The sequence below is a fragment of the Panthera onca genome, chromosome A3 (assembly GCF_046562875.1).
Source record: "Panthera onca isolate mPanOnc1 chromosome A3, mPanOnc1 haplotype 2, whole genome shotgun sequence".
Lineage (NCBI taxonomy): Eukaryota > Metazoa > Chordata > Mammalia > Carnivora > Felidae > Panthera > Panthera onca.
In genome coordinates, this window is record NC_138341.1 from 88202512 (window position 1) to 88216139 (window position 13628).

At 40.8% G+C, this 13628-nt stretch overlaps 1 protein-coding gene across 10 annotated transcripts in view; it reads left to right on the top strand.

The window, feature by feature from the left end:
- LIMS1 (LIM zinc finger domain containing 1) overlaps positions 1-13628 on the top strand; it is a 155521-nt gene that overhangs the window by 119809 nt on the left and 22084 nt on the right. For 5 of the 10 annotated variants that reach the window (XM_078444330.2, XM_060610404.2, XM_060610391.3 and 2 more), the window contains one exon: positions 10726-10885. In XM_078444330.2, coding sequence (XP_078300456.1) covers positions 10726-10885 — 160 coding nt within the window. Of the gene's footprint in view, positions 1-538; positions 591-5503; positions 5785-10725; positions 10886-13628 lie in introns of those variants that run through there. The other 5 variants (XM_060610408.2, XM_060610392.2, XM_060610397.3 and 2 more) reach the window with 3 other exon arrangements.

Genomic DNA, 13628 nt, shown 5'->3' on the forward strand with positions numbered 1-13628 from the left:
TAGGTAGGTAGGTAGATAGATATAGATAGATAGATGGATAGATACAAACAATAGTTTGGAAGTTTCTTAAACATATTGAATGTACATTTATCGTATAACTCAGCAATTCCACCCTTGGACATTTATCCCAGAGATATGAAAATGTTTATTCACACAGGAACTGATATAGCTTTATTTACAGTAGCCCAAAACTTGTATTCACTTGTCTATTCATTTGGCAGGCACTTCTCAGATACCCCTTAGGCCTGTTGCATTGTGAGCACATAGGAAAAGTTCCATATGTTCAGACATGATGTCTGAACCTTCACTGGGTGAATGGTTAAACAAACTATGGTATGTCCATACCATGGACAGCAATAAAAAGTTACACACTGTTGATATATATTAACAACTTGGATCGATATTATGCTGAGTACAAAAAGCCAGCCTTTGAAAGGTTACATACTATTATGATTCCATGGAGCTGTCTTAGTTTGGTTGGCTATGACAAAAATATCATAGACTGTATGGCTTAAACAACAAATATTTATTTCCCAAGGGTCTGGAGGCTGCGAAGTTCAAGATCAAGGTACCAACAGATCCAGTGTCTGGTGAGGATCCACAATTTTTTTTTTAATGTTTATTTATTTTTGAGAGACAAAGAGAGCTTAAGTTGGGGAGGAGCAGACAGAGAGGGAGATACAGAATCTGAAGCAGGCTCCAGGCTCTGAGCTGTCAGCAGAGCCTGACACTGGGTTTGAACTCACGAACCATGAGATCATGACCTGAGCCAAAGTCAGATGCTCAACCGACTGAGCCATCCACATTTTGCTACCTTTGGCTATATCCTCACATGGCAGATAGAGAATGATCTGTGTCTCTTCCTCTTCTTAAAGGATGTTAATCCCATAATGAGGGATTAATGCTCTGCTCTTGACCTAATTTAATCCTAATTACCTCCCAAAGGTCCCACCTCCAAATACCTACATTTGGGATTAGGCTTTCAACATATGAATTTTGGAGGGACACAAACATTCAGTCCATAGCAGTAACATTCTCCAAATTATAATGACATAAATGAAAAACAGACTAGTGGTTCCCAAGGGCTAAGAGATGGCAAGGTGTGGAGAAGGTGAGTGTGACTATCAGAGATAATATGAAAGAGATCTTTGTGGTGACAGTATTGTGCTGTATCTTGATTAGGGGCAGTGCCAAGGTGGTAAAATGACATATATGTAATGTATATACACACCTTGTGTTAATGTCAGATTCCTGGTTTTGACATTGGACTGTAATCACATAAAGTAACCATTGGAGAAACTACGTAAAGGGTATGAAGAACTTCTCTGTACAATTTTTATAACTTCCTGTGACTATAATTATTTCAAAATAAAAAGTTAGAACTTGATGGCAGATCTTCCACATTATCTTTAATTCCTTAGCAGGTAAGAGTCTTCATTGTGTCTGTTCATGAACCGAATAGTGTGTGTTCACTATTAGCTTTTTTTCATAGTTCTGCTTTTCTGTCTAGTAAATATAAGATTAATTCTTATGAAGTTAATAAGATAGTTAACATTTTTAGATCTTCTGACTCAAAGTGTTTAGCAGACTGGTAGCTAAATTGCTGTCTCACTGTTTTCATGGTTTGCCAGATGGAAGTAGATGGATTATTAACCCTAGTTCATTCAACAAATAATTACACACACCTGCCAAGTGGTGGCTTCTCTTGATGATGCTGGGGCATAGGCATGAACAAAACAAAGTTCCTACATTCCTGGAGGTTACATTTCTAGCATGTGAAGTGAGATGAAAAGAACATAGAAAACTTATCCTCAGATCCCCTGGAAACTGAACTGAAGGAAAGGGAAATCTCTAGGACCTACTTCAGCGTCCTGCCCTTAGGTTGGTATCGCCAATAGCATTACCTCAGTGGGCAGAATATTTGGATTTAATGATGTTTCTGGTAGGAAAATGAACATGATTTGCAATCATTGTACCTAGTATGGATTAAGAGCTGTAAGCATATTGTAAACAAAACAAACAAATAGCGCCTAATATCTTCTTTCCTTAAGACATAGACAAATGTATCAGTTACTGGAAACACCCATACAGTATAGATTTTATTTTATTTCATTTAAAAAAATTTTTGTTTGCTTATTTTTGAGAGAGAGAGAGCAAGAGAGCAAGCAGAGGAGGGGCAGAGAGAGAGGGAGAGAGAAAATCCCAAGCAGGCTCCACACTCAGCACAGACCCCAACGCAGGGCTCCATCCCACAACAGTGAGATCATGACCTGAGCCAGTATCAAGAGTCAGATGCTCAACCGAACGAGCCACCCAGGTGCCCCTGTTTAAAAAAATTTTTTTGGCTTAGTAGGTTAAGCATCCAGCTCTTGATTTCCGCTCAGGTCATGATCTCATGGTTTGTGAGATTGAGGCCACTGAGAGTGCAGAGACTGCTTGGGATTCTCTCTCTCCTTGTCTCTCTGCCCCTCCCCCATTCCCCCCACTCCTAAAATAAAAACATGAACAAAAATTTTTTTAAATTTGTTATATAACTGTCCTATATTTTATGCAAGAAGTTTTATAGTTTTAGCTTATGTATTTTGGTTTTGGTATGTGTATATGTGTATATATATATTTTTTGATGAAGTATAGTTGACACTATTATATTAGTTCTGGGTGTACAGCATCATGATTTTACAACTCTATAAGCTGTGCTATGCTCACCACAAGCATAGCTACCATTTGTTACCATATAAGGCTATTATAATACCACTGACTATATTCCCTGTGTCATAGCTTTTATCCCTGTGACTTACTTGTCCCATAACTGGAAGCCTGTACCTCCCACTCCTCTTCACCTTTTTTACCCATTCCCCCCCCCCAACAACACTTCACCTTTTTTACCCATCCCCCCCCCCCCCCCCATTTAGCAACCATCAGTTCTCTATATTTATGGGTCTGTTTCTGCTTTTGTTTCTTTGTTCATTTGTTTTGTTTGGCTTTAGATTCCACTTATAAATGACATTATATAGTATTTCTCTTTCCCTGACTTATTTCACTTAGCATAATACCCCCTAGGTCCATCCAGGTTGTTGCAAATGGCAAGATCTCATTCTTTTTTATGGCTGAGTAATATTCCACTGTGTGTATATGTATATGTATGTGTATATATACCACATCTTTTTTTTTTTTTTTATACCACATCTTCTTTATCCATTCATCTGTCAGTGGACACTTAGGATATGTCCATATCTTGGCTACTGTAAATAATGCTGCAGTGAACATAGGTGTGCATATGTCTTTTCAAATTAGTGTTTGTGTCTTTTGTTTTAGCCATTTCTGACAGGTATGAGGTGATACTGTGATTTTGATTTGCCTTTCCCTTATTATTAGTGATGTTGAGACCTTTTCATGTGTCTCTTGGCCACAGGAATAGATTTTATGTAGAGGTAAAAAACAGAAACATTGGAGGCAGATGTCTGGATTTGAATTTGGGATCTTCCACTTGCTAGCTGTGTGACTTTAAGCAGGTCTCTTAAGCTAAGAAGGTGATTCTTATTTATTATTTATGCAGGAAAAATTAACTCTGAACGCTAGTTGTAAATTGGCAAAGTGGAAGGATTATCGTTGAGAACACAGTGGCAGTGGGGCCCCCTTCCTTCTTTTTGACCATTAAGCCATTGTCTAGAATCTTTTCCCTGAGGAGGGCAAATCCCCATGTTTGTGGACTTGGTCCCAGTAAACTGAGATAGAAAAGTTTAAAGATAATTAAAATAAAGATTGATTTTTAGGAGTGTCTTAGATAAAGTAGAAATGTAAATAGAAGATAATCAGGTTAAGAGGGAAGAAGTATTCTGGGCAGGAGGCATGGTTCCCCTCTTTCTATTGTGCTACCCCTAATTCAGTGGCATTGTGTTTCTGGTCTCAGAGTCAGTGTGTGTGTGTGTGTGTGTGTGTGTGTGTGTGTGTGTTCATGCCTGCTGCCTCCTCTATTCTACGTGGTCGTGATAAAGTTAAAAAACTTTACATGTTTTATATATGTTAAACCATGAGGCTGTTTCTTTCCTCTTTAAAAATGGTGAGTCTTGGGATGCCTGCGTGGCTCAGTTGGTTAAGCGTCCGACTCTTGATATCAGCTGTCTTGATCTCAGAGTCATGAGTTCAAGCCCTGCACTGGGCTCAGCACTGGGTGTGGAGCCTACTTAAAAAAAAATGGTGAGTCTCTTACTCCATCAGCCACAGGCTTGGGGTCTGAGCAGGATCCATAGCCCCACAGCCTTTAAATTTCTGACCTGTGCTCTGAGATCATTCATTGGGTTTCAAAGTGGGAAGACTAGATCTCATTTTCTGCTTCTGTCTCATTTTGTGCTCACTACTTAAATCTTTTGTAGTTAACTTATTTTGCTCTCCAGTGAATATGTTTAACTATTTTCTGACATGGTAGTTGACAACATAGGCTCTAGAATAAGGTTACTTAGATTTAAATCTTGACTCTCCCATGTATTTAATTATTCAGCCTCCTTACACCTCAGTTCCTCATCTGTAAATAATACCTACCTTATAGGGATGTGATAGTACTTACAAATGCTTAGGTAGCATTATTTATTGTTATTATTTGGGAGTCTCAGCTGCATTGTGTCTGTTTGCTGATGCTTTCATGGCTCTCATCTCTAGTGAGACCTCTGTTGGTCAGTGTACCTTTTACCTACTCTCTAGCTTTTCTTTCTCAAGTGGCCCTTGGTACCTTGATTTTGGTGAGAAATCGAGCACCTAGGTCTCAGAGGAATGGGCCTGGAGAAAGGTTCTGAGCCCCTCTATTGCCCGTGGCCTTCATCGTCACCCTCCTCATCTGTAGCACTGCTACAAGACAACAGTACTGTAGACTGACTATTGCAGGAATGCCAGCAGCATCCTTAGCCATGATAAAGGCTAGGATTAGCTGGGGGTTTCTAACTAGACTCTAGCGCTTTCCTATTTCTTCTTGTGTCCATTCATTGGACACATCATCCAACTCTTGCTATGTACCAAGTACTAGGATCAATGAAAGTCCAAAGTAGCTCCAAATCTCAGGGACTCACAGACCCCTGGGGGACGGCAACCATGGGTATAGCTGGCAAGCATGCCCTGGGCATTACAACACCCCATAGAGTGTGCCAGCTGCATTTGGCCTCAGTGGGGAGCTTGTTTAGGAACAGAATATCTGGGGACGTTTTACAAGAAGCACAGTGTTCGTGTGGTTGATGCCTGGTGACAGATTCCCCAGGACACGTGGATGTTTGTTTCTCTCGGACCCTGCCAAGCAGTTCTTCCTTCCATAGCAGTGTTTACAGACACAGTCCATCAGGAAGATTGCTCCAGCAAAGACTGTCACTGCTTTGTAGAATGTTTTCTGGAGCTTCCAGAAATGCCTCAGTAAATCAGGACTGGCACACCGACTGACTGCTTTGCTGCTGGAGCTCTTAACATGAAAGGCTAGGAATGATCCTGGCAAACGCAGGGCTGACGTCTGTGGGAATAGTGGGAGTGACCCTGGCAGGGAAACAGGGGAGGCCTGGAAATTGTTTCTCTGTCCCTGCCTGCTACTCTCTGCCCTGGGTTTGGGGCTCTCAAGCACCCACGGATGGCGTTCCCGGGCAGGGTGTGCCCCTATGTTATCCCAGAGAATGAAGAAATCCCCCAGACAGCTCTTAACAATGTCCACCAGGCTAATGGCAATGAAGACGAGAGGGCTGTGTCCAAACTGCAGCGCAGGCACAGTGACGTAAAGGTCTACAAGGAGTTTTGTGACTTTTATGCGAAATTGTAAGTGTCTTTTCTCCTGGGAGAGGAGCTCCCCTCTTCCAGATCTAGCCATCTTGGGTTTCGAGTTCACTAGCTATTGATGGTTTTATTTCCTCGACTTTTAGCAGGGGCATTCTAGGGTGATGGAGGGGCGGGGGGTGTATTCCAGCAGGCAAGAATCCACCAGATGAAATGCAGAAGTGAACAAAAATGCTGCCTTTAAAGTAATAGTAGTAACATCTTTGTCTTCAATAGGTTCCTGTTAATAGTACATTTTCATTATGTAGTCCAAGAGGGAGATTTAGAGTTTTTGCTGTCAGGATTTATAATAGAAAAATTGTATGCTCTAAAACTTCCTACACATAAGGGGTCAGTTGAGGGGAACAGTAAAAACTGAACTACAGACAGTTAATAAGGATGCACATTTTTGTTAGGTTTAACAAAGCAGTTTGAAGTAGGCTAACTGGGTTTAATACTGTCTCAAAGGGACTGAGTGAATAAATAAGAATGTTGTGTAACCTGCGTGTGTGTGTGTGTGTGTGTGTGTGTGTGTGTGTGTGCCATTAACTCTAAAAAGTTAGTCTAATTCATGTCATTAAGTGGATTTTAGCAAACAATAAAAAAAATAGTGCAGAGTAGTATTTAGTATTATTTAGACCAACTCATGTAAAGTCGGAAGCTTCGAATTATTGCAGATTCCCAATTTGTCAATTAAGAGTTAAGGAGAATTTGACCTGATTCTCTATTTCCATGAACCCATTCTGTGTGGTATTGTAACAGATGTCATTGATTTTTCACAACTTATAAAGAGTTCTGTTTAAGTATAATTGGGCAATTATAATTATACTGTAACCAAAATGCTTCATGGACTTTCAAGATGCTTTTTGGATTTACACATTTGTTTTTCATTTTAATACCAGAAAATTTTTTTCCCATACTTTGATCAATAAGACAAAAGAAAAACAAAAAGCTCAATGATGCCAAGTTTTCTGTGTGCAGCTAATTTGTGGAAAAGTGGGTCATTTATGACTGACATAACAATCAGTTATGACTGGCCAGATGTAAAGATACTTCCCAACATATATATTCTTTGTCATCAACACTTCTTAGCATAAATCCCTTTTTGAAAAATCAGCCAAGTAATTATTTCTAGCCTGATGACAGTTATAACTATCATTCATAACTTTTAAAATGTAGAGAGGGAGGCAAACCATAAGAGACTCTGAAATAGAACAAACTGAGGGTTGCTGGAGGGGAAGGGGGTGAGAGGATGTGCCAAATGGGTGATGGGGATTAAGGAGGGCACTTGTTGGGATGAGCACTCAGTGTTGTATGTTTTAAGTGATGAGTCACTGGGTTCTACTCCTGAAACCAATGCTACATGATATGTTAACTAACTTGAATTTAAATTAAATAAATAAGTAAATAAATAAATAAATAATTACCTGAACTAAAAATAATAAAAATAATAAAATAAAATGTAACTTCTATCATAGTAGTGTTAAAGATAAAAACAACTGTAAAAAAAAATACACAGGTCACTGTAGGTTCATTAGTTGTAACAAAGTACTACCTCTCTGGTGGGGGTGTTGGTAGCAGGGGAGGCTCGGATGTGGGGGTGAATGGGAACTCTTTACACTTTCTGCTCAGTTTTGCTGTGAACCAGAAACTGCTCTAAAAAATAGTCCATTGAATAAATACTGCCAGAGGGTCAAAAACAGGAGAGGAAAAGGAAATGTAAACAGTTCAGTAGCTGGGTGAGATTATTGGGGCTTTTGTTCTGAAAGTTTCCTCTAAGGTTCTGTTTCCTTATCCTGCTTGTTATTAAAAGGAATACCTCTTCAAAAATACACATTACATTATGGCTAAAACTAGTTTATTTTTCCTGTGTGTGGGAAACTATGTATTTGTTTTTATAATGTGTCAACCTATTTTCTAATTCTATTTGAGTATTTGAATTTGACTATAACCAGTGTTTAGTATAATGAGTAGTAAACAGGTGATAAATGCTTTGGTCTTGGGACTGCTTTACACTCTTAAAAATTGTTGAGGTCCCCCAGGGCTCCTGGGTGGCTCAGTCAGTTAAGCATCGGCTCAGGTCAGGATCTCATGGTTCATGGGTTCAAGCCCCACATCAGGTTCTGTGCTGACAGCTTGGAGCCTGGAGCCTGCTTCAGATTCTGTGTCTCCTTCTCTCTCTGCCCCTCTTCTGTCCATGCTCTATCTCTCTGTCTTGCAAAAATAGGTAAAATGTTTTAAAAAATGAAAAAAAATTATTGACGTCCCCAAAGAGCTTTTGCTTAGCAATATTTACTGTTTTTGAAAATAAAACTGAGAATAAAATATTTATTAATTTAAAAAACAATAAACCCATTACATGTTAATATTAATAACTATTGATATTAATTTTTATGAAAAATAACTGTTTTCAAATGACAAAAGCTTGGTGGGAAAAATGGCATTGAATTACATTTTTGCAAATCTCATTAGTGACTAAGACAGTTTCTCAGTTCTGATTCTGTGTTTAACCTATTGTAATATGTCGCTAATGTATATAAAGAAAATATGCTTCCCATAGAGATATAGTTGAAAAAGGAAGGGAGTTTTTGAACCCCTAAAAGGGTCACAGTGACCCCTGTACTTTAAGAACCAAGATAATAATGGATCAGGACATTCCAGAATGTTCTGCACTTCCTGCTTTTTAGGAGTTCTTTTAAAATTATAAGGATTGGGTGAACCTTTTGAGGGGGTTGAAAATTAATAATGACACTTTGTCTTTGAGTAGCATCTTCTGGCTTCCAAAGTTACATACTTTTTAAAATTTTATCTTCAAAACGATATTAAGAATTATGGGGGCAGGTGCGGGCTTCCCATCCTTCATCTAGGGACACCTGTGGATTTTGGTCAGGAGAAAGGAGAAACACAAACCTTTCCAAGAGCTTTATTAAAATTGTTGTAATTCATCTAGCTTACGGCAAAACCCAGTAAGAAGGGAATGTGAAGATTTTTCTCCCTAACCAACAGTAATTTTGAAATGACAAAGTAGAAAATTTGTTTTAATGTGATAACTTAGGCTAGGTTTGCCAAGCAGTGAGGCTGCCTGTCTTCCTTTTTTTTTTTCTTTTCCTTTTTTTAGATTCTATCTATCTATCTATCTATCTATCTATCTATCTATCTATCGAGAGTGTATGCAAGTTGCATGCAAGCAGGGAAGGTCAGAGAGAAGGGGGAGAGACAATCCCAATCAGGCTATATGATGCTTAGTGCAGAGCCCCATGTGGGGCTCAATCTCACGAACCCATGAGATCATGACTTGAGCCGAAACCAAGTCAGTTACCTAACTGACAGAGCCACCCAGGCGTTCCTTTGTTTTCTTTTTTTGTGATGTTTTAATTTTATATTTAAGCCTATTAAGTAAAGTTGAGTTTTGATGGGTATGCGGTTATGAACATGGTACTTCTGCATGAGGTTAGTTATGGCAAGGCTTCAAAATAGGAATACTGTTCTTTGAAACATTTGGGGCAAGAAGGCAAAGTTATCTTCCACTGGGGTGGGGTGGAGGTGAGACAACATATGTGTGAGCCTTTCTGCTAAGGAAACAGCAAAACTTAGAAACTGGCTGGGGACAAGGCAGTTATTAATCTGTAAAATGAAGACTCCTCACCTGCCTCACAGGGTGGTTGTGAAGATTCTGGAGAATGTCAGCAGTATCTTTACCAGGTGGATTGATTCAATATCTGGGTGGTTACAGGCTGCACCAGGGACCTAGACACACAGGTAGAGCTTGTGCTCTGGGTGGGCGTCTGAAAATAAACTTGCCAAATTGTGAAGGACAGTTTGGCCAATGACTGCTCTGGTTAGGGGACATTCCTCACTTCATGGCCTTTTAAAACAAATCAGTTCTTTCTTTCTTTTTTTTTTTTTAAGTTTATTTAAGTAATCTCTACCCCCAACACGGGGCTTGAACTCACTACCCCACAATCAAGAGTTGCACGCTCCTTCGACTGAGCCAGCCAGATGCCCCCAAATACACAGTGGTTTAATAGGGCCTGGAACCCTTTATAGAGTTCTTCCTATATGCTTCAAGGTACAGTGGAATTACTGCAAGGGAGAGATCGGGTCACTGGGCTCTTCAGTGGTCACTTGACTGCCTAATATGTAAAGCGTGATGGTGTCCCTATCACATATTCTCGGATTTTTGAAATTGATATTATAATCTGGTTGTGATTTTATGAATGGGGGCCCTGGATTCTGGTCCTGTATCTTCCATTAACTACTGAGACTTGTGAAGTTGGATAGGTCATTCCACCTCCCTGAACCTCCCTGTGTCATGTCTGTAAGATGATCTTCATAATGGACAATGCTGTGACTTTAAGATACAGCTTATAATACCAGTGCCCAATACTTGTCTTACTAATGAGATTACAGGACCATGGCACTCTGGCTGATGTTAAGAGCTACTGTAGCAGTTGCCTTCAGCAGGATATAACCAAAGGGATAACCTGTGTCCAGCCTAGGACATGGCATTCAGTTGACATGCAATTTAGATTCTGTTCTCAGAAGGGTGAAAAACTGGCTTTGAGATGGTGACCTGTGGATATTTTAATTAGGCTACTTAGGAAGGTATAACCTTAAGCTCTCTCAAGAGCAACTCTTGACTTTAATCTCTATCCCTAGTTCCTCACAGGTAGCAGGTACCCTCTTATAGTATATTTAGCAAGAGGAATGTCAGCAATATTAAAAACAGATTCCAAGCAAGAGACCCTTTCAGCACCTAAGATGCTAAGGCAAAGAGATGGGAACAGTTTGAGTTGAGTACTTAAGACACAAGAAATTGGGCTTTAGGGCTACAGTATGATTTTTGTCATCAGATAGAATTTTCTCCTTAGTCCTTTATGTTGTTTAGTCTTAAGTTTAAGAAAAGGTAGATAGTCTGTGACTTCTGTCCTTTGTGTATTACAGCAACATGGCCAATGCCCTGGCCAATGCCACCTGTGAGCGCTGCAAGGGGGGCTTTGCGCCCGCCGAGAAGATAGTAAACAGTAATGGGGAGCTGTACCACGAGCAGTGCTTCGTGTGTGCCCAGTGTTTCCAGCAGTTCCCAGAGGGACTCTTTTATGAGGTGAGTCAGCCTGGACAGAAGCACCATTCCCTTCCCACTCCACCTTGTTTTGAGGCATCCTTCTTCGGTTTAAATTTCAGTATGAAGATGGTGTTGAAGTACCAGGTATTTTGGTACCTGTCAGGTTAGTGATGGCTTCTATGTGGAATGCCCTGACAGACCCACCAACTTGTACTGTTCATTTCACCTTCCTGTGCCAGAACCCTTGGTGCCTTGTGACTCGACCCATCAGATCTGTGCATTTCAGCTCAGCAGACAGAGCCCATTTGTAAGCTTTAGCTGCAGGTTTTCTGATTTGCTTGCCCCCTGCACATACCTTCCTGATTCCTGCCTCTGTCTTTCCCCAACTCAGAGCACCATGAAACATCCTCTCTAAGGCAGGGTATCTGTTACCTACCTTTCAAACAATCAATAGGAGCTTCCATGCATTTATTCTCTAAGAAGGATCTTATTTGGATATTTTGGAGGGATATCCTGTCCATATTAAGCTCTTCTATGTATCTTCTTTTCCAAATTCTTGCTCCTGATTCTCGTGTGTTACCCTGTGGTGTCTACACTTGGATTTCTTCTTACCATTGCTATAAAAGCCCCTACTCACAAAATATGTCTGCTTTTGGGAATAGGCTACAGAGGCCAAGCCCATGTTGTTAACAAAGATGAGAGTGGTTTTGTGTGTGTGTGACCAGTTAGATAGTGCACTTTTACCAGCTTACTCCTTACATATTTATATGTGTGTGTTATTCATATGCATGTCTCTCTGTGATAATATCTGTACATAGAATTATGTTATAGCCAGAGACAGCTGCTCTTTGATTTCTTCTTTGCCTAGCACATTTTTTAATTTCCCTGTTGTAAAAGCCATTCCTGAGGAAGGAAAGGTAATTTTTAATGGTTATTAGTAAGTCAGTTGTTTGCCACTCAGATGGCATTTTCCCATGGAAATAACGCTTCCTGAGAGGGAGGTTCCCAGGCCAGCCTGCAGAAAAGCTATTTACCCCATCATATGCACATGACATGCAGAACTTCCCTGTCTATAGTAACATAACTCTGGGGAAAGCTTTAAGAGTTTTGATTAGAGGGGCACCTGGGAGGAGGGGGGGGGGGGTTCAGTCGGTTAAGTGTCACGATCTCATGGTTTCATGAGTTCAAGCCCCACATCAGGCTCTGTGCTGACCCTGCAGAGTCTGCTTGGATTCTATCTTTCTCTCTCTCTTCCTCCCCTGCTCGTGCTCTGTCTTTCAAAAAAAAAAAAAAAAAAAAAGAGTTTTGATTAGAACACATATTTGAGCTCCTGCTGTATCCCAGGAACTATATTCCCCACAATAAAAACCCTAGGAACAGGAAGAGATTCTTGTTTTCTTTTCCTTCATTCTTCCAAACTCCTTCCCTGGGCAGTGGGAATCTCTTTTTCTGTCAAATGTAATGGCTTTGGGCTGGGAACGGCAAGTGACAGTGAGAAGAGGCGTAGTAGGAGGGAAGACCGAGGAGGCAGCTAGAGCAGGGACTGTGCTTCTTGGCATCAGGGTAACAGATCCCTTCCTGAGGTTGTGGGTGAAGCTGCCAGTGGTAATGAGGAGAACGGCAGCTAGATTTCTGAAGAAGAAAAGGAAATCGCTAGGGATCTAGGCAACAGGGAGAGAAAGGGAGCAGGGGCAGGAGGGAGGGCAGTCCTCAGTTGTAGTAAAAGGAAAAGGACCTGCTTCCGTGGTCTTGATGGAACACTCAGGTTCTCAGGTCAGCACAGTGGGGGTGTGCTGGGATTCTGGCTCAGGTCAGCACAGTAGAGGTGTGCCAGGACTCTGGCAAGGAAGGAGGTCACTTAAAGAGAGCCAAGTGTCTGCCTCTTGAGGAAACATGAGTCTTCATACTCTGTCAGTCCCTACCTTACCCCTACTTTTTTTCCCCCCTTGAGGCCCAAAGATGTTGAAGTGTTGCTATAACACAGTAGGTCTGTGATGTGAATGGGATTAGAACCTAGTTTGGTCTCCTAATGTCTAATATGGTATTCTTTCCCATGCGTATTCTTTTCACATATAAGGGTTTTTTTGTTTGTTTGTTTTTTAAGTCTAGAGAGAGAGCACGAGAGCAGGGGAGGGGAAGGGGCAGGGATGGGCAGAGAGAAAGAATCTTTTGCAGACTCCATGCTCAGCACAGAACCTGATGTGGGGCTTGATCCCATGACGCTGGGATCATGACCTAAAGCCAAACAAATCCAGAGTTGGATGCCCAACCGACTGAGTCACCCAGATGCCCCTCAAATATAGATATTTTTATTGAAATGGTTAGTTATGGCAAAAACCTTAGGAGAGAGTCCAGAGGAGGAAGAGAAAGATCCAAAAGGGAAAGGCAGGGTCAGTTTTTCCAAACATTAATTCAATATTATATGGTCCATTCACCTGGCACTTTGGAATTAATAATTGTTGTCAGGCACTGTCACCTCCTAAGGTCCTGGTTCTGCATCTGTGTTCTGTCAGCTGTCAGGCCACTTGTGCTTAGTCAGAGGGGAGGCTCTGTGAGAGCTTTCAGTGGGACAGAATAAAGCATGACTCACACTTGTCCTCCTGCCCACACCTCACTCCTCTTTACTTCTGGACTATAAATATGCTTCCTGGGTCCATCTGATATTATTCCAGAATGTTATGAATACACAGAACTAGTCTATGAATGGGCTATTGTCCAGCTTAAGGTCCCTTGGGTCCTGAGGAAGATTGCTGTTTTAGCTACACTTAAAATTAAAACCCCT